The 22691-nt window shown below is 38.3% G+C and overlaps 1 protein-coding gene across 1 annotated transcript in view; it reads right to left on the bottom strand.

Moving 5' to 3' along the window:
- RYR2 (ryanodine receptor 2) overlaps window positions 1-22691 on the bottom strand; it is a gene marked incomplete at both ends in the record, with an annotated part of 428112 nt that overhangs the window by 311593 nt on the left and 93828 nt on the right. The window contains one exon of the mRNA XM_081998040.1: window positions 9467-9586. Within this exon, the coding sequence (XP_081854166.1) occupies window positions 9467-9586 (120 nt within the window). The remainder of the gene's footprint in view (window positions 1-9466; window positions 9587-22691) is intronic.

The raw sequence follows: 22691 nt of genomic DNA, 5'->3' as shown, positions 1-22691 counted from the left end.
ATCACTTAAACCTAGAGGTTTTCAAACAAAGAGCAAACTTTCAGCAATTACTCAAAATAATTAAATTCTTAGGAAAAGCAGCCTGAATGCTAACCTTCTGCATTTATGCATACTCTTTAAGAACATAATCACTTTTTTTTACCATCTGGACTCTGGTTTTCAATGCAAAACAGAGCAACTTGTTCTTTTGCTTATGAAACCAGAAGAAGTTATGCTTGTATTTGTACATGGCAACCCCCCCTGCCAGCATTAGGAAAGTTACTAAAAACAACTTGCATTTGGGTTTCAAGCACAGGGACACAAAACTTACATCTTCAACTTCCAAACTATTTCCACTTGCCCAACTTCCCTCTTCCAATCCAGACTATTTATAAACTAACACATCCTCAAATTTAATGTTGCAAATACTGTTGTTATGTTGCCAGGTTAAAGCATTCCCTCTGTTGTTAAAAAAGCACAAATCTTTTCCCTCATTTTTCATGGGAAAGTAGCCAGGAGGAAGAACCTAGAATCTTGAAAATCAACACCCAAAAGGTAAGTTTCAAAAAGTCTTAAGAAACAAACAAACAAAAAAAACCCAACAACAACAACAAATTGATTTTGTTTTGTTTCAGATATAATTGCTATAACTTACCTCAAAGAAACACATAGATTTACTCATTAATAGGCTGCATTTCTTTGTCGTAATTGCTGAGCGCCCATTGGGCTAGGATTACTCACAGGAGTCTGCTGAGCCAGATTTAGCCCAACAGTGCTTTAAAAACACTGACTACAAAGTAAGAATACCATGATTTCAAGTGTTGAGTACTGCAGCATAGCCAATTTGACACTGCTACTTTAGACAGTGTTTGTCTAAAGGGCTTAAAATAAGCATTTGCTCTTTCATGTGTTCTTAGCTTGAAACACACAGATTTACGAATCCGTCTGTTTTCAGGTTTTCAGATTTGCAGCTACGTATCAGCTTAATTGAAGCTCAAATGATTGCTTTGTAACTATCCTGCATGTGCTAATGAAATACATTCTGCCATAAACCCATCAGAGAAAATATTTAAAATGCTGAGAGCTCTAGAGGGCTTAGCAGAACATGCCACTGTGTAACCTTGTGGTGTTCGGTTACCCAGGGTAATGCAGCAAGCCCGAAGCTGCCAGGACTGGGTTTGCACTGAACAGCCATCACCTGTAATTTTCAGCAGACATGAACAAATAAGAATTTCCAGCTGAAAATATTCTGGCTTTGCTCCATGTATCACTTTTTTTCTCTTTCAAAGATTTTCTTATGGCATTTTAGTATAGTCAGTGTATTTCGTTAAGTCAAATAATTTGTTTCCAGCCCTGAACGCGTATAACCAAGATTATTCCTACTAAATGGGGGGGAAAAAAAAAACCAAGACGAGGATGAAAAAACAACCACCAAAACCCATCTCTGCAATTGTGTGAGAATGTTCAAAATGCAAATAGATAAAGCCATCGCGCAATAATAGCAAATCTCCTTTTTAACAGGAATAGTACTAAAAAGGGTGAGACTCAGAAGCTACATCACAGCAAACTGGCAGGTTTTCAGAAGCCTGCAGAAAACCCACCAAACCAATTATAGAATTGTACACCATATATCTGACCTTCTTAGTTTATGGTGCTAGTGTCACAGCTGTATCTCAGATGAGATTTTCCAGCATAATATCTGCTTCTTTTTGTATGTTAATCTTTAAAAAAGAGAGGCCTAAACAGTTGCTGGGACATACAGTTTTACAGGAAAACTGATTTAATGGGCTTTTTCAGGTCATCTTCACCTATTTTATACCAGAAGTTGAATTCCTACATCTGTTCCATTACAACAAAAAACAACACACACCAAAAAAAACCCCACACCACGAACCACCATCACATGTGTTTCTGTAAACACTTATTATCCGTAGATGTACCCAGAGAACTGCCCTACAGCAATATCTTTTTTTTTTAATATTAAATAAATGGGTGTGATTGAAAAAGAAACTCACATTTATGAAGGTATATTTTGTAGCTAGGAAGAGCTTCCTTTTTGGTAGTAAATATTGCCTCATTAAGCTAAAACTCAGTGTGTATCTCTGTCAACACTAGATTTGATAATGAACATTTCTGTAGAGATCAGAATAATCCACTCCTGTATGTGTCTCAAATTCCAAATATCTGCTACAACAGCTGACACATCTGAAAAATGAGAAAAATAAGATTTCCTAGATTGTATATATTATGATTACGCTATTTAGTCTGTGACACATTCAAAGATATCACATACTTTGTTTACTTTTTAAAAAACTACCTCTGTTACAGATGACAGTACAAACATGCTAAATGGTATTACCCCTACTAATACAGCACATACTTTTCAGCTGATATAAAGCCTTATTTCTGTTGCTCTTTTACATCCATGAAGATCTGACCCAGTGTCCTTCCTAGCCTGAATGTGTCACATTCATTTTAAATTATTCACTTTCCATGACAAGAAATAATTCTGTTGGTTTGTGGGATTAAGTGCAAGGATCACTATCAGCTCTGATGGATATGGCTACACATCTGCATTTGGGCTCAGGATTTGTACAAGATGTAAAAGGAGTAAAAGTCAAAACTGAACTACATAAATAATAAATATAATACAGTTATATAAATTATGTATGACATAAAACTACATACCAATGTAGTGAAACACACTATGTTCTTATTTACATTGCTTCCATAGAGAAGCATTTTACTGGGAAAGAATGACTCATTGAAGAAAACCTTGTCTGATCTGTGCCTATGAAGACTTCCTCTACCTGTGTCTAAATTATGTATGTAAAATAGGGCAAGTAATGTGTAAGTATGCATAAATTTATTACCAACTCTTCATTTAAATTATTAAAGTCAATGATCTTAGTGAAGATCTGCTAAGTGGAGTCCTCTGAACATGAGATTACATAAGATTAAGTGCCATCTTTTCCATTAAATATGAACATTCATTTTGGCAACATGACACAAAGGCAATTAAAACGGCCTTGGAGGTGCAGCTACAGAGTCTTGCCAAAGTCCTGACAGTCTTTTTGGATTTTTTTAGAAGGAAGCAATAGAAACATAAGCACAGAAAGGAACCAGAGCAGCTACCCCAAAAAAACCAACACTCCCCCACACACATCTTACCCTATGGCAAGTTCCCAGAATGATCCACTGTAAACACAAGCAGACAATGCTGATTTGATTAATCAGTTTGAATCAAATTTTTGAAAAACTTAGTATTTCATTATGTCAGTAACTGCTGGAAAAACAACTACTTGCAGCCATACACTAATGGACACCATTTACTTTTTCATACATTTGGATTTATGGAATCAAAAATTGCACACAGCACAGGTAGTTTTTAGCTGTCAGAAAGAGTTTCAGGCTCTGTTTCCCAGGAGTTAGAAAGATTATTTGTCTTGGGCACTGAGAACATGCTGAAGTGTTTGCTGTACAAAACAAAAAAAGAAAGCAATCCTTGCCTTCAGATCTTACCCTCTGGAGAATAAATGGAGAAAAGAGTTTTTCTCCCAGGGGCAATCAGGGTCCAGGAGTTCAGGCCAGTGTCCCTGCCTACAGGATGATACCTTCTCTAGACACCGGTCTCTAGACAAATTCCATATAGAATTTGACTGCTGGCATGGAAATTTCTCATGTAAATCCTGGAGAATCATACTGTCTTGTAACCTTCTTTGTATCGAGTGATCATCCTTCTCTATCCTCCCTTCTTCCATTCTCCTCTTCCCTTCCAGCATAGCTACCTATCCAGCTCCTGCTAATTCACCTGCTTGTTGAAAACAGACCAAAGAAAGGCAAAGAAAAAAACTCAAAGAATAGGTATTTGGCAGCGCAAGAAACAGAGTGCCAGTCTTGCCATCAGGCTTTATTTTCTATCCCCTCATACAACAGTAGCACCTAGGGACCAACAAAGAATGGCACATCACTGATACACGTAGCTCTGGGTCATGAAGCAGACAGCCTCAGCTGACTGGCCTACATCAGTTCGGCACCAAATCTGCAGAACCTTTCCTAGTGTTGCACCCATGCCCTGCCATAGGGGAAATGTGACTCTTCAAAAGCAAAAATGGAAAAAAGTTATCAAAGCCCTACCCTCATGTGAAGCCCTTCCTCTCTTTACAATTATTTGTAAATTATTATTGGGATATAATAAGCTTTTGGACCGTCCTCTCAGCATTGTAATGTGTGTGTGTGTATATATACATATAATGTAAATCACAGCTCAGTGGAAAGTTCAAACCATAGATCACACATCGCACCGTCTTCTGAAAAAAATGGGGAAAAAAAAACTGGGAGGTTTTTTAGATCTTCAAAACCCACATTATGTTATCCTTCCCTCTCTCAAGTCCAAATTGTTGAGAGCTCAAGAGAAAGAAAAAAAAATTATCAGTCTTTTTTAATGATGTAAAGCAGTTCTATAATTCAGAGCATCATGGAGTTAAAGTATCTGTGTTTACCACCTGCCATAAAAGCAAGAGAAAAAAGTCTTACGCCAGTAGAAAAGCATAACTCAGTCTCAGCGTTCTGCTGCGGTGTGGTTCACAAGGCATCAGAACAATATTTGTGACTGGCCCACAGCTGAGTATTTTTCATTCTGCACCACTGATCAGTATAGTTCTTGGGAGCTGTTAAAACACAGCCCCAGCTTGTTCGCTTTTCATGACTCTATGCATTATTTAGGTCTAAAGAAAAATTACTCAATAGCGGACAGCATACTCTTTTAATGAATGGACTTCCTCATATTAGCAATCTGTTTATATATAAAAAGCAACAACCTGATTTTCAAATGTAAAGAAATAGATCTCAGTAGTCATTGAGTTAACTATTCATAAATCTTGTTTTAATAAAAGGGATGGTCTTCCACACAAGGAATAGATTTAAAAGTACAGAAAACATTGATGAAACAAAATTACCTATAGACCATTGTAAAAAAAGTGGGGTTTTTTTTGCTTTTTTCCTGACACCTATCCCTTATTTCCTTCTTTTTACTTAAGAAACTAAAATTTCTGCTACAGATTTAACAAGACCTGCTGGAGAAATCATGGGATAAGGTGAGGAAACTAAGCATTTTATACTTCGTAATCAGCCTGTCTTCTTTAGGTTTTGTTATTCTTACTGTTGCAACTCTTCGAATGTTAAAAATTTTTGACCCTTATGTATTTGATTATCTTATATATTTGGTATGTGTAACCTATCCCTAGCACAACATCTAGTTTGAGACAGATCTGCTTTGAAATTGGTAGGGATATAATTATATATAAATATAATTATTTTTCACTTGAGCTACTACACCTCTATAGATGAGGTAGTCATGCACTTACCTTGTGCCAACCTTATTGTTTTATACTCAGAACCATCTCCTATTAATAAAATTACACATAATTTAGAGCTGACATCTTGTTCATCTCTTAATTTCCTCTTGAAGATATGGGATCATTTCAACAAATTTGGTGACATGCTCTGAGCAAAAAATCAGGAAGCTACTATACTCCTGGAAGTAGCAGACAAACTGCATTTACAGAGTAAGTGTAGCAACTAATCTTACTTGCCTTCCTAAGTTAAAATAATGAAAGAAATAAAGATAGCAAAGTGCAAAATAGCTTTTATCCCATTACCAGCAAAAGGGAGAGATTAGTCCCTGGTAGAACTCAAAAGAAATACTACAGACACATCACTGATTTCTCCAAGGCTATTGCTGTCACTAATACAGAATCTTGTCCACCCGTGTGTCCTTCACAACTGCAATCCAATCCACTGGCTCAAATAATGCTTTCCAAATCAAGACTATGTTTGCTGTACAAAGATCCAGTACCCTCTGAACCAGTCTGGGGTCTGACTGCCTGGGAGGCAGCTTTGCAGAGAAGGGCCGGAGGGCACGAAGGTGGGCGTGAGCCAACAGTGTGCCCTGGCAGCGAAGAAGGGCAATATACTCCTGCGCTGTACTGAAAGTTGCGTAGCCTGGAGTTATTCTTTTTCCCCTTTACTTTACCTCCCCTTGCCCCTTTACTTGCTAGACTATATGGAATCATAGAACGGTTTGGGTTGGAAGGGACCTTTAAAGATCATCAAGTTCCAACCCCCCTGCCATGGGCAAGGACACCTTCCATTAGACCAGGTCGCTCAAAGCCCCATCCAGCCTGGCCTTGAACACTTCCAGGGAGGGGGCATCCACAGCTTCTCTGGGCCACCTGTTCCAGTGTCTCACCACCCTCACCGTGAAGAACGTCTTCCTAGTATCTAATCTAAATTTACCCTCTTTCAATTTAAAACCATTACCCCTCATCCTATCACTACACTCCCTGATAAAAAGTTCTTCACCATCTTTCCTGTTGTCCGTCTAAGTACTGGAAGGCAGCTATAAAGTCTTCCCAGAGCCTTCTCTTCTCTAGGCTGAGGAACCCCAACTCTAACTGAACTCTCTTCCTGTAAGAATGACCAAACCAATGCACAAAAGCATTCACAACTTAGAAGTGTAACTGTACTTTCAAATTTGATTCCATAAAATGCCATTTTGTGATAAGATGCATTTCTTCTCAGAAAGAGTCCCGTATCAAATTTAATAGCAAAAGATGTCTCTATTTGCTACAAAGAAACCAACTTCAAGCCTCAAAACAAGCTGTAATATAGCTCCAAATATGAATTAATTCCTTATTTCAAATTCAAACTCCCTACAAGATATACAGAAAAACAACAGATTTGCAGAGCTAAGAAACAAAGAGGATATGTTTGCTCAGTAAAGTGATTTGACAAGCATGGCTTGCTTCCAAAAGCGAAGAAAGTAGAATTGGGAAACAGTTTTGAAATGTGAGCATATGTGAACTGCATCCAGCTCTGGAGCCCTCAGCACAGGAAAGACATAGACCTGTTGGAGCGGGTCCAGAGGAGGGCCACAAAAATGACCAGAGGGATGGAACACCTCTGCTATGAGGACAAGCTGAGAGAGTTGAGGTTGTTCAGCCTGGAGAAGAGAAGGCTCCAGGGAGACCTTATTGCAGCCTTCCAGTACTTCAAGGGGGTGTATAAGAAAGATGAGGACAGATGTTTTATCGGGACCTGTTGTGATAGGACAAGGGGTAATGGTTTTAAACTAAAAGAGGCCAGATTTTTGAATAGATATAAGGAAGAAATTTTTCACCATGAGGGTGGTGAAACACTGGCACAGGTTGCCCAGAGGGGCTGTAGATGCCCCATATCTCAAACATTCCAGGTCAGGTTGGATGGGGCTCTGAGCAACCTGATCTAGTTGAAGATGTCCCTGCTCACTGCAGGGGGGTTGGACTAGATGACCTTTAAAGGTCCCTTCCAACCCAACCTATTCTATGATTCTATGAACTGATAATGCTTATTAAAGTGTTTGCTAATTTAGCCCAACTACCATCATCCTCTTTTGGTAGCATGTTGTTTTCAAAATCTGCTGTTCTCCTCTGATGCTGAGGGAAGCTACATGACCTTCCAAAGAAACATTTGTGTTGTAAACGTGAACAGAAGAAAATAAAATTCATTAAGCAATTTTCATAATGGGCCTGCCAGTGTTATTGTCACAATGGGATAAGTATTAACAGTCAGTAATTGCCCAAGTATTCTATCAATATGTATCTTCAATTTGACTGTTATTTTTGTAGCGGGAATTATCCAATGATCCTCGGGCAAGAAAGTGTATGCAAAGAAGCTGTGCTAATAAAACATCAACTATACCACCAGGAGCCACATCTTGAAGGGCACTGGAGAAAAGCACGGGATTGTATCAGGCATTCTAACGAATGCAAGTCCGGGATGATAGCTTAGGTCTATCACTTGTGTTTGGCCTGTTACTGGTGCTCAGTTTGGTACCTCGTCCTTGGTACCTGGCTCTAATTCAAATGCCACGCTACTGTTTGCATTGAAGTGATGCCACGCCACTGTTTGCATTGAAGTGCATCACAATCCCATGACAACCTCCTATAATATTTTCTATGCCTTTCCTTATATAATACTATAGTAATATTGTATGGGCACAGACATTAGGAAGAAAAATATTTTTATTTACTCTTAAAGTCAACTTTGCTTTAAGGATTTGGTAATTTTATGGCACTCTCAGTATTTATATCTCCAAATGACTTCAAATGAGCTCATCCTAGAAACTGTCAGCCCATAAAAATTAAAACAAGGATGAGCTGCATGTTCTTTTGTTAACTTTTTTCCCCCCAAGCTTATGCAGAATGAGCAGAATAAATATTGCTTCACAAAACAGAGAAAAAGCAGCACCAACAAGCTTAGGAAACACTGTATTCCTTAAAGACAAGAATGTTCAGGAGTTTTATATAGTGAGAGAGAGCCTGTTGATTAAGTATTCAAATTTACTGAATAATAATAAATTAATTAAATAGATTTTTCTGGACTTCCAGGCAACTAGCACTGCAACCACTTCCATCTCAGCACATTTTTATTGTTAAAAAGATTCACTTAAAACAGGACAGCACGAATGAATTCATCAAGATCACTGCTATTATAATGAATCATTAATATCCTAGTGAAAAATTTATTATTATGAATAATACATCCCAAATGATGAGACAGAAAATGAAGCATTACTCTGCAATGTATCAGAGAAAATCAAAGTGATGTTATGGAAGTTGTCAAGATAAAAAACATCATTTTTTGTTCTAAATCTTTCCAGATATCTTTCCAGATGCTTTACCTTTATTTTATTTTCTCAAACATTTCTAGTTTAGCTGAAGATAAAACAAGTATGTTAAGTAACATTCTTCCCTTGGTATAACTAAAATATCCAAGTATACCCATTACTTTGGTCACAAAACCAGTTCTGCCCTCAGAAGGCACATTGGTATCTTCAAAACATGTATTTGAGCATATGGGATTGTGAAACAAAACCCCTCCTTTGCAACAAATAGCAAAGTTAATTGTTCAAACTACTGTATCTACTGCATATAGAGCTGAGTTATAGTAGGCTTAGATAACAAATTGATTAGATGAGATAATCTTGATACTTGCACTATTACTCTGTTCAGTTAGGGAATTAGAAGGACTTAAAGTAATAACCATCTCCACGTAAATGTCACAGAATAAACACCACAAATAGAATAATCGCTCTCCTGCAGACTTAAAATCAGAGCAATCAAATGTGTCTGAGCTGCAGTACACAAAAATTGCACTGCAGCTTCCTGCAACTGAGTTCCGACAACCAAGATAACAAGCTGAGATGGACTTCTGCAGCTAACTAGTTTTAAAGTGAGCCCAAAACAGAAAGCATAGCATGACAGTCCAGCAAAGGGCCATAACAAAGGAACAATTAAGCTTTGAAGGCAGATTACATGTTCCTTATTTTATTGATAGATTTGGTTTGTCCATTCTCCTAGACAGATTTGTGTATAGTGCATCAAAGCAAGCAATATTATAACTATATCCTTGCTTCATACACTACACTTAAGACACTCTGCAGTACCTTAGAATTTGATGTTGATTCCAAAAAGCAAAGCCGGTTGCCAAATCCTTCTGCAGCAAGACACAGTTTCTGTTGCTCCTTGTGAACAGTTGCAGTGCACTGCAGAACCACTTCATCATCCTACCAAAAAATAAACAAAAACAAAACAGTGGTTATGCTTCTGACCCAAGATCTACTGAAGTATTTACATCATCATTGCTAAACTCAGAAACAGTTATCTCTCAACACAAAAGCAGAATTGAATTGCAACATAATTTTTATTCTCAAGAGTTGTGAATGTGGGCAAATCAATTGAAATCTTTATAATAACTACATAGGTGCTTTTTCTGTTTGCCTACCCTTGTAACAAAAGTCAGTATATACGAAATACAAATTTTATGGGACTAAATCCTTGTAGTAATGTAGTCAAAGGAGATCTTGTCAACAAACCTGAAAGAACAAAAGCAGACCCATATTTAAATCCCAGTTCTTCAAAGTAACATAACCATGAGCTGGAGAATCCCTTTGCAGAAATTAAGTTAAAAAGAAAGCTTTGTTGTAATTAGTCTATTTTCTAGCAACGGTTTTCTGCTTAAGAATAGAAGAAATAGTACCACCCTGTGACCATTCTGCCCATTCATTTATAAAGCAAAATTAGAGTTTCAAATAATAAATTTCACAGGCATGACTACGTAGAGCTCATATTGAACACTGTAAATAAAATGTAATACAACAACAGAACTCCAGGATGAAGCATGCAACTGGAGGCAGAACAGGATGAGACTACAAAAATGCATGCATTAAGGCAGGCATGTTTACCAAAAAAACGTTGTTCTTCCAGGCAGCTTTTTACACAGCGGCTTTCAGAAAAGTTCATCAAATTAAAGAAATGCCTGAATTTAAATTGAACTGAGTAATTTGAATGCACTCATAAACACCCATCCTGAACTAAGCTGGCCTTTTATCTGGTTTAATTTACTTCACTCTAGTAATTAAACTAAACTAAATTAGTGTGTATTTAATTCTGAAAAGAACAGGAGATTAAACAGAGTTTAATCAGACACTTTAAAAATTAATTCGTTACCTTTTTTTAATTGTCCCCATGTAGCAAACCCTAGCCCTAAGTGTAGGTAAACCAATTTTCCTTGTATACTATCAAGAGAGCCCAACCTGCATGTCGCTTATAACCCACAGTCAACTGTAGACGCAAAAAGTAGTAACGGCTTCCGGTCATACATTAAATCCAGAAATTGCAATATTTGCGTATGCTATAGGTGCAGTTCACAATGTACAATTGTAATTAATAAATAAAAATTCCTAAAGGCCAAAATCAAGGATCTAGATAACCAAATATGCAGAGCTTTGCTGTGTACTCTTTGTTCCAAAAAGGGTCACTAGAGAAGATGCCAACATCGCACCTCCATAGCCAGAGGCAGACAACATAGTAAGGCTACTTTCTACTGAAATGAACCACCAATTCCATTTTGTACTGCCCCATTCTCTATCACTGTACATTGTGCTTTGAGAGAAAGTCTGAAAGTGTTCTATATAGCCCACCTACAAAAACAATTCTATGCTGACAGCAGCAAAAACGGAAGTTGGTTTAGAGGAGGTCCCTGACACACTTAATTTTAGTTAATGATCTAATACATCATATCCTTCCCTGCAAGCCAATTATGCACAATCACCAAGTATACATGTATAATGTAGATGCTGACTGTTGGAGGATTAAGAACCGGAATATAGCAACCGCTAAATTTCCTGACGCACAAACTTTCTCAATTCATTTTGCAAACATTTTCTCTTCTTTTGCTGTACAGTGTACAGAGCACATGGCTTATTTTGTCTAATATATAGCTTACAAATAAAGATTTATTTCTTAAAAAAGGCTTACTAATTAATGAAAATCAACCACCCTCCCATGCCCTTTTCAAAAGTTAATTCCCGGGTTGGCATGACATGCTCATTAAACAATAAAGCAAATCACAACTCTGTTTTGCTACATTTTCTTTGTTTTGCGTGTAGACAGTTACAACAAATACTCTCTTAATTTAGGCCACAGAGTCATAGTGTTGTGGAACTTCTCACTCTAGTCAAGGTGGGTTGAATAAAATCAGCACGGAAGGTTAAGATGCAATGCCATTGTCAGTTCAAGTGAAAGGCAATTACAGATTATGATGTGTTATATAGACCCAGCTCTAAGTTACTTTGCATTTCTGTGCACATCATTAGAGAAGGATCCAATATAAACGCTAGCCTAGATTCAAGTCTTCCAACATTTGCCGACTATGTGTACAGAAGATTCCCATAGATATGCAATTTGATTGTGTTGCAGAATTATATTAAGATACATAATTTCAATTCTTTAGAGCAGACTGGTAAGTAAGTGGGTAAGCTTCTCAGCACTATCTTTCTAAACTTGTTTTCAAATCAGCAAATACTACCCAGTTTTAGTATCAGGAGAGCTAAAAATGCATAATTTCCTTATTTGAAGTCACTCCTCCAAAGAGACCTTCACTGAAGGTCACTTTGCTCTTATATGAAGAAAGCTACAGTGTGCATCATATTAAATGTCTATTAAATAAAAATATTTTTCAGGTATTCTTAAATCTTGAGTTATGAGATATCTCAAACTGGCTCATTTCCTCCTATTACCTTCTGAGCATTTTCACATCCATACGTTATACAGACGTGGTTTTAGAACTTCATAATTTTTTCTGTCAGTCACTGTCAGATTAGAACTGATGAAAGTAATTCATGTTTCAAAGGGCTATAACCGTAGCCTTCAAAACTTAAGCAAATACATCATCATGCATCCAGACACACTCCTATCCACCTCTTTCCTAACCTTCCTCATACGAGACTGAAAATTCAGGGGTAGAGGCAACACAAAGGTGCTGACAAGAATATTAATGTCTTTTAAACATCTCTGTCAAATGTTGAGTTACTTAATATCACAGTAAATCAAACAGAGAGACGAAGAGATTCCAAGAAGCCAACTTCAAACACAGATGTTTAATGCTAAAATTTAATCACTTGTAGGAAATTCTGATCCCCTTAGAACATAAACTCTTAGAAAAACTGTGTTTTAAAACATGTAGAAATACTTGTCTATACATTGCCAAGAAGAAAACGTAGTCTTCCACAACACAGTTATACATCTTTGTAATTGATCAAGGCAACACACGTTAATAAACAATAGCATGTCTGCCATATTCAATGAAATTTGTTTAGCATATACTTGATCTAACTAAAATCTGATTTTTTAACAAACAGTATCTGTATTCTGCCATAACTACAAAAGTATTTGATTTAAACTTCATATTCAAAACAACCACAACAGACATATTATACAGAATACAGTATAGCCTTGGAAAAACTCCAGCACCGTTTGGAAGAAAGGGCAATAGCACAGACCTAAAATCCTTGCAGACACTTCCACTGCCAGATATTTCTATTATTCTTGTTTTGCTGCATAATCATCACTTCATGCACATCTGCCAGTTTCCTCCATGGAAACTGGAAAATTTTAGTGTTTCCATCCCAATCCGCTATTATCATAGCAGCCTTCATTAGTAAGCTCAAAGATGCTGCTTTGTCTTCTGGTTTTCCAGTTTTTGGATACAGAAAAAAGGTATCAAGGGAGTAAGGGAAAGTAGGTGCCGATAACCACAGAAATTCTGTGCACACAGTGGTGCTGCAGCTGATTATCAAATGCACAAGGTGTCCATAACAACAACGGAGCACCGTCTCGGATATATCCACACTCACTGCAAGTAAGAGTGAATCCAACTTGAGAAGCTGTCCAGTTAGTTTAGATACTTTAATGGATGACTCTTCCATCCATTCTCATTCATCCTTCAGTTCACAGTCTGATCTGATTTATAACTCTTAGGAATTTGGAAGTACTGTTATCTCCACCCCAGAAACGGGGAGGTAAGGAGCAAAGATGACATCGCCTACCTACAATAACAGAGCACGCCTACGGGGTAGCAGCAATGGCATGCAGCTTGCTAACCTGATAACCCGAGTCAGAAAGCCATTTCTCCTTTCCAAGTTTGCAAATGAACTTGCTGAAGGCAATGGGCAGCTATAGCTAATGTAACAAACCATATACAGTGCTTTAAGATTATGGCCAAGCACCATCTTGGAGTAATCCACTAATCCAAATAAACCCTTATCTGTCAGCCAGTTCACCCATTCATAGTTTTAAAGATACCGTATCTTCCAGCAAAAAGACATGGTGCTTTGTGTTATGTCAGATACCTGCACTGACTCAAGCAGCATGAGCTTTTGGTAAGCACACTACTGCATTTATCATTCTGATTCTTCAAGAAGCATTCTGAAAAAAACAGGTTGATGTTATCTATGCCACAAAGCCCTATTTATTTTTTCAACAACCAATTTTGAAAAGCAAGGACAGTTACTGAACAGAGAGCAGCACACAGCAGATTCATAATTATATGCATTATGGGCTACTTCACTATTTTCATGAAATCTTTATACTCACAGAAACTCAGTTTCTACTGATAAAAATTGCTCCTACAACAAAAATGCTGCCAGCAATAGCCATAAACTGGCAAACTGCATGCTCAGAATGCTCAGAACTGCATTCCAGAAGACCAGATTAATGAGGGAAGAACATGGGTTTGCTGTCAAGGCACAGTATTAAAACAGCAAGTTCTCAAAGCTCCTTAATAGCACTTACTTTCATCTACAGTGATTATTTGACTTTTCTGTTAAATCCACTCAAATCTCCTAAGATTACATGAAAAATATACTACCCAGTCAAGAAAAAGGTTAGTTTCTCACATAAAGGTGTAGGCATGTTTTGTTCCGACATGAATATTTTCACCAGGTATATTTTCCAAGATAAGCAATTTCAAATTATGACTAAACAAAACATATATATGTATACACACACACACATATATATATTTCCTTGCAATAGACAGTGTTACTCTGTCCTGTTAAACCCTGAAAACTGATACCTCCTGTGTGGAGAGTTTTAAATAATTCTTAACCTTCTCAATAAGTTAATTCTATTAAAGAATTATTCTATTAAAACTGGCTGGCTGAATTTCCACAGGTAGGCACCATCTACAGTGCCATAGCTGTTAGCACCTCCGCAGTATGAACATAGCTGTGATTTTGAGGGTGGAATATTTGCATTGTGACATTTTTCTGGAAATCTGCTAGTTGGTGGTTTGGTTGGTTTTGTTTTTTTTTTTTTAATATCCTTCATGTTTCAGGGGTTTCCTATTCTGCACATTGTAGTACCTTCAATTTTTAATATTTACCTACAGTTTTAAAACTTCTGAATTTATACTGGTTTAGTAGTGAGTCAAAGGATAGAACAAGATTAATTTCTTTATTTGCATTCTTTGAGAATGCAAAATAATAATTTCCTACTGTATGTCCTCCCCTGTTTTACACTCTATGCCATTACTACCTCCAAGTCTTTTATTTTAACCATGCAAGAAAAGCATAATATTGGAGCTTCTAGTACTGCTAAAAATCTCTGTAGGAAAAGTTGATGATAAATAAAGTAGCAATGCACTACAAGTAATACATTTATTTAGAAACACTGTATGCACTTCAGCCCAAGGTGCTTCAACTCATTATGTCATGACTTTGACACCTGCATTTTGCTTCCTTTTCAGGACAAAAATAAAAAACATATTTCAGGTATTTTACCCAATTTTATGTTTTATACTTCATATTTTACTCCTTCACAGAGAATGCAGCAAATAAAACATGAACTATTAGTGGTTTAATTAATTTGCTGTACTCTTCCTAATCTGACCCATTATACACAATTACCTCCCTTAAAGATGTAATGCTGACTCTGCTTCTACTGCTCCATGACAGTATATCAATTCTGAAACTGCATATACAGAACAGAGAATTTGCAAAATAAAGCATTCAAAGGATAAAACTGTTAAGTTATGCTTGTACATTCAAACTCAATTCTACTGCTGTTTTATATGGCAAATACTGCAGTTAGTGGAATGTTTCCATCAACTTCCGTATGCTATAAATCAGGATCTCAGCACAGACTTTAATAGCTCAATCTTTAACAGCTTCCTCAAACTCCACATATGCACAGTTCTGCTTCACCGCATCCCATTTATTGTTCAGCTGTGCAATTGGACTGTGCAATGAGTATAGGTGCTACACATACTTCAAAAGTAGATTTACAAATAGAAATTTAGCCTCTACAAACTGCTTTCTGCCTAAGGAAACTGTAGAATGCTTCTTGATTTACAAACTTTTCTTCAACTTCACTTCCCCTTGTTGGGACAAGCACTAGATTAAAGTGTAGAATAAAAGTTTGTAAGTCCTATGGGCCATCAAGTACAAGACTTCCACAATTACTGGCAACCATATGCTACTAGGACAATGGGATCCACAAATCGATCCCCAAAATTACTGTAATGATCTGAACTGCCTATCAAATGTGACTTTTTTTAAGCATCTGAATAACACACACCAAGCAGCACATAAGACAGCTTGCAGTGTTGACGGAAGCTCTACTGCTAGTTGCCCCAGAACCTTTCTTTCTTTCTCTGCTTCGGAAGAAGGTAAAAAGCAACAATGCAGAAGTCAAGTAACAAATTAAGATGGTGTTTTTCCTTCTGCAAATCCCTGCTGACAACAAACAGAAATCTTGATGCACAGGATTTATTAAACACCATGTACATAACACACAAGAACTATGATCAACAGCAATTAAATATTCTTTTCAACAATCCTGTGGGAGATACCAACAAAACAAACGCTCAGAGCATGGCACTACTCTAACTGATAATTCTATTCTTGACTAATCAACTAGTGTCTTCAACAAAGTACCAAACTCTATTTTGAAACACCACCCTCACCACCCTAGAGCTTCTGACATCTGAATGCAAAGGAAGCCTGTGACAGTGGTAAGAAAAGGACCCAAACTTCTGATTACTATATATGAGCTTGAACCACAAGTCCACTATCTTCTTGGTAGCAGATGATCATCATAATAGTTAATAGCAAAATAACAACAGTAACATCCTTGGCCAGTGGGAATTAGCGCTCAGACTCTCTTAAGGGAGAACAACCTATAAGGAACTGAAAACAACCTTAGCACAGTGCACATCCCTTACGTAGGGATGCAGGATAAAGAGCAATGAAAAGATGATAGTGATGTAGAGAAAGATCTGCTGGTTACGGTGAATCAAATGCTGATCATGAGTCAACACCACCAGGCAGCTGTATAGAAGCCAAAAAGCTGGGCTAATCAGGAAAGAAGTACGTGTGACTACAAGAGTAGAGGTCCTTTGACTTTACAGTCAAGACTGGTAAGGCTTCAGATGAAGTGGCCATTTTTAGCCTTTGTTTCAAATAAAGAAAGGACAACAAGACTGATAATACCTAGGGAAAAAAAAAAACCACACAGGAAAGATCCAGAAAAATCTGTTGGGATGCAGTCTGCTTAGATTGTGGAGAAACATGGCAACAATGTCAAGTACATGATATTTTTGTCAATAAAACATGGAATAGAGGACGGATAATACAGTTCCTCATTGCATTAAGAAAATTAGTATTGGACAGTTGGGGAAAAGTTTTCTGAGGATAGCAAAGCATTTTCACAGGTCAATTTAGAAGCTTTGTCATTATAAGACTATAAAAACTGCTCAATAAAACCTCTGCCAAGAGGATTTATGCACAGCTGAACCTGCCTTAGGATGAGAAGGAAGAGAGATGTCTTTTTTCGTCACACAATTCTAGTCTGGACACATTTTACTGTACGTGTTTTAGTTTTATCCTGTAGGAGGAGTAATTTCATAAGAATTCAACAATATTCCAATGGAATTATCCTTTGAGACAGAAAGCTCCATGCAAAACAGATGGAATTTCAGAGGACCAGACTAGCTGGTAGGTCTCAGTACAGTACTATGAAGCAGGCTGCTAGTATAACCACCACATTATCCTCTCCTGCTTCCCCAAAAAGCTCTAACTTAGTCATCAAAATAATTTTGCAAGATTACAGCAAAGTCATAGTGATCTGCAGTATTAAAGGCACGTGGCAATAAAAAAGAAAAACCAAACAAAATCAAACATCTTGAGTCATGCAGATTCATGTTTAGCACTTGTCAGAAGAAGTTATCACTGAAGAACAATGACACAAAGAGCCTGTCAGAAAGCAGTCACTATGTACAAGGCAAAAAACTTGTTACGCACCACTTGAGTAGAGTGATGCTGTACGGCAGAGCAGAGTCTTGTCTTGTGCATCAACACTGAGCAGAGTGTCTCCCACACCATACAGGTCACAGTCTACGGGTACCACAGCCACCAGTGGGAAACAAAGCACGCAATCAGAAGGCAATGAACAAATCTCAACGAGTGGCTCCAGCACACCCAGGTAACACGAGCACCTTCTGTGCTCTGCAAAGCGCTTCAGTGGAGAAACAAACATACTACTGAGTTTGATCTGACTGGCACTGCAGTGATATCGTAGGTGTCTGTACCCTTCAATTGCACATGCTAACCACCTCCTCAAATGCTACTCACCCGTGATATCAAACACGCATACAACACCGAATACAGATGTACGGTCTATGTGTAATCTCAAAGCTTCCTCTTCTGGCTCTCAATTCTGCCCAGTCAGCATGAAACGGTGTTAAATTTGGTTTCAGCACACAATGGCCTTGTGTACACATGAGCCAGCATGCTCTTGATTGAGTTCTACTAAAAATATGTCTGCAAATGAACGTATTTCCAGTTGAGATGACTCATTTTATTATTTCTCGCCAATTAGCTTCCGTAGTCCTACAATCCTAAAAAACTGCAAGTTCAGCTGTCAGTGCCTAATAATAAATTTATCTATCTGTAACCACAGTTCGTAATGGCTAACACTGCATCTGACAGTTGACAGAGGAGTGGTGGAAAACATCTGCAATAAAGTATGAATACCAAATTAAACACAAAATAGCTGGTGGGCTGACTTCAGCTTCTTAACAGCCCCCGTATGTCAAATTTATCTCTGATGTAACCGCATTTATTTTAGAAATTCGATAAGAATTCTATTGCATTACACCCTCACTCACTAATTCCAGGCTACGTCTCTTCTGCAGTCAAAGGTGTGATTACAGCATGGGACATATCTATGCTGTATTTGTTCTCACTGGTGTGAATGACAGTACCAGTAAAGACAAAAGTGAGAGCATGCTGGAAGAGGTGTCCATGAGATTCTGCAGGCCAACATGAGATTGTATCTATAATCTGAGTCAGGCAGTTAACAAGCTGCCTCTAAACAAACGCCAAGTATTTTATAACCCCATGGTGCTCAGTCCAAGCTAATAAATCCAGAGTCTCACCAGTATCTGAAAATGCTGTATCTGAAAATAATCACTGAAGGGTTTTAGTTTTACAACATTTTTTCTGAGAAAGAGTTCATTAATCTCAGCTGGAGAACAGAGGCACATGTTAAAACAAATAATTTGTTCAAGGTCACACAATACTTAGACTCAAACTGAACACATTCCTTTTTCTGTATTCCTCCTACATCACTGACAAGTTCCACAGGGCAAGGCGGCTCTAACAACACACCCCTCTCAGGGACAAGGCCCTCTCGCTCTAACACAGACTATGAAAACATCCCCTCTGCATAGTACCTTTCTTGCAAGAATACATGAGAAAAGTTCACCAGTTCTCAGTCTTGTATCTTTCGAGCAGATTCAGGAGGCTAGAGTCAGTAATGTGAACATTTGCTTGAGTTTGCACATTCAATCCTAGATCACTTCTCTTCCCTTAATCTTTTTTCAGCAGTTATTTCTTGAATCATTGCACTGCAGCGCTCTGCCAGACTGGTATTTTGCAGCTGCCCGATCGATCATGCAACCTTTCCTCTCTAATTCCCAAAGACTCACCTGCCACTGTTTTTTTTTTATTTTTGGAGCAAAGTGAAAGATTCATTCTAATCTTCATCTGTTTCAGCCATGTAATGCTCTGTCAATATATTTCGCCCTGCTTTCATTCTGAAGCTGCTCTAACTTATGAGATTCACCCTTTCACCTAACACATTTCCCATGCAATGCTTTCTTGTCAACATGAAAAATCTACCACCTTTCTTAATTCTTCTTTCTTAGACTAATTCCATTTTGAAAAAAATGTCTCAGGCTGCTGTTCACAATTTTTCTTCTGAGCATCTTGGATTTATGATCTATTCTTTCCTGCAGACTGTTAATGGAATTATTAAAACAATATGTGGTACCTTCCCATGAACATCTCCAAAAGGGCTATTAACAACATTTAAATTTCCACCCAGCTTAAAAAGCCACAAAAGGGCCATCATACAGCTGGAGCTGTACCACATTATGAAACCTGAAGCAATCATAATACTGAAAACCCAGTTCCTAGACACCTTCAGTACATAAGCAAGCATTTTCAGCCTTCCATTAAAGAGACTGGCTCCCCTTTCAAAAAAAGGGACCAATACCCAATCTATCCCACTGTCACCAAACAGTGCTGCTGTTGTACATTTATCTCTTCTTAAGCTGCCCAAACATACCTACTTCTCAAAACATAAATGTAAAAAATAATGACAGCAGCAGTCTTAAAACACTAAAGTGCAAACTTCACATTTAAACAACTACAGTACCTAGATATCAGGTGCCTACCTACCTAATACCTATAGAATTGCATTCTATAGAGACAGTGCAGTTCATGGGAAGAACACTGAACTGAGATAAAGTGGCAGATGGATTTTGTTGCGAGATCTCCCACCAAACTTTTATAATTCATTAGTCAAGTTATTCCCCTGTGCTTAAGCCCTTTTCAACATCTTTTTGGCTGTATTTGTTTAGACTCTAAATTGTCCCAGGCAAGACCATGCCAAATTCAGTTTTGAGATAAATCATACCATTAACAAGTGCAAGATTACATACATGCTGTAACAGGAAAGAAACAAAACCTTACACATAGCATGAAATGCTTGCTTTGTTGGGTTTTGGTTTTGTGGTGGGTTGTGGCTTTTTTCCTACTGAGTGAGTTTAAGCAGCAGCTACAGACCACATCAGGAGAACCATCCAGTGGTCCAGACAACAGCTACTCAAAAAGGCGCTGAAAACTTGCACATCCCAAATTTTACTCAAAAAGAAAAAGTCTCCATAAGCGCAGTGCTAAAGAAAACATACAATAAAATAAACTAGATGGAAGTCTGCATGGTGGCTTTACGTGCAGCACCCTGGGAGTGGGCAGCAATGAACAGGTCGGGTACTTGGTTCAATAGGCTGCCTGTGGCCCGCAGCAGAGAGATCTTTCCTCTGCTTAGCAAAAATGTCATCAGGTTCAAACAGTCATCATATTTTGCATGAAACTTACTGCTCTTCTCTTCAACAAGTAAAGAAGATAAAAAGGAGCAGGAGAAATGGGGACTGAGATATTCAGAGAGCAATGATCACTCATTTTGACTACTCCCGGCGATCCAAGTCAGAGCTACACACAGCAGGAGAACACCAGGTACAGACCACCACTCTCCCCTGAATATGAGACAATCTTTACTGCTCAATTTTTTTAATTTCTTACCTATCCATGTCTGAAAAAAAAAAAAATCCATGGTATTTGCCTCTGGATTTCCAGACATCTCTTGGGAAATTAATCCTCTCAGCTGTATTCTGTCATTTCCTCACTTTTCTAACCCCACCACTCTCATGATGATCTATTTTTCCACTCTCACACAATACTTCACACTCTTGTCATTCTTGTTCCCCTTATAGTCTTTATTCCATTAGTCATACCTCCTGCTTTCAGCCCTCCATTCCCCATCCTATGATCCTTTGTTCACATCCCACCTTCCAGCCCTGACAGCGTTACACTGCACCCGGACATGTCACCTGCCACCTCTTCCTGTACCTCTCTGCCCTCCTCTCACCCCCCTGCCTGCTCTCAGGTCTCCTCCCTGGCCACCAGAATAACCCTTAAAAAGGCCTCAGCATGAGCCTTCCTAGCAAGATGTCTTATTTACCTTCCTCCTTCTCCTCTGTTTAGCGAGCACGAGTACTTCCCTGAGGGATGCTGCCAGCCCCACCTTCATGAGAGCTTCCAGCCCTCCTGCCAGAGCGAGCTACAGCAGCAGTGGTGTCCCCAGAGCAGGCAAGGGGATGCGAGCCACGGCAAGCGCCCTAGGACGGCCACAGCCCACCCGAGGGCAGGAATTCCTCCCTTTCACTGGCTGATCGGCTTCGCACCCACCTTGTGCCAACCAGGACTGGGCCCAGTACCTCGTGGCAGGTGAAGGGAGCAGTACTTCAGGAAACCGAGCATTCTGGCTGTACAGCTGCGCTGGAGCAGTCGGGACCAAGAAGTAACAGTCTTTACACAGGAAAAATAAAATTTAGACACCCTTCTTCAGCTTAAAATGCCTCTCTGATCTCTCCTTTACTTCCGTTCTAATGATGCAAATACTTGGCCACACTGAGCAGTAGGAAGAAAGGAAGGGAGGCTTAGTAGTCCTTTTCACATACCCAGGGATGTCAGGGAAACAGACATTTGATGATTTTTGCAAGGCTATCCTCAAAAAAAGCCCACAGCATTCAAGAAAGAAAAAGAAAGCAAAGAAAAAGAAAGATCAAGTCATTTCCCATTAAGCCCCAATACCAGACTTTGGTGTAGTAACACCACAAGAAAGTCAAAATACCAAACAGAAAATGAAAAGCGGCCTGACCTTGACCACATTTAAGAACAAATCATTATACCTAGCATTCTGCAGTTTATACATGTACTGTGTGACAGAAATAAAATAACTTCTTTTTGGGGGGCGGGTGTTCTATCCATTCTACCAGCTGCCAGTCAAGGCAGCAGCACTGGGATAATCGAGGACATCCAGCTAATCCTAGGGAGGTTGAGAGGGTCATTTTCTTTGTTGCCAGGCTTTTTCAGTGCTGGTAATGGTACTCAGCTTTACAGGAAAAGTGTTACGAAGAAAACAATCCTCAAGCAAGGAACCACAAATTGCATTGACAACTCTTGTTAACTTTACCCAAATTTAGAATCATAGTTAAGCCATATTTATAGAATAAACTTTAGTAAGTCATGGTATGACAAACCACACTATTAGAGTGTTTTTTTTAGTGAATCCTGCTTCACGAGAAAGATGTTCTAGACAATAGCAATTGTGCACTTTATTTAACATGTCAGCTCTACTTTTACCTCGCTTTTATGATATAAGAAAACTTGAAAAAAATATTACTTTGTTTTTAAAATTAGGTTT

The sequence above is a fragment of the Phaethon aethereus genome (assembly GCF_964289735.1).
Source record: "Phaethon aethereus genome assembly, chromosome: 3".
Taxonomy (NCBI): Eukaryota; Metazoa; Chordata; class Aves; order Phaethontiformes; family Phaethontidae; genus Phaethon; species Phaethon aethereus.
Note: the sequence above shows the minus strand (reverse complement) of the source record. Positions and strands in the feature narration are given on the sequence as shown.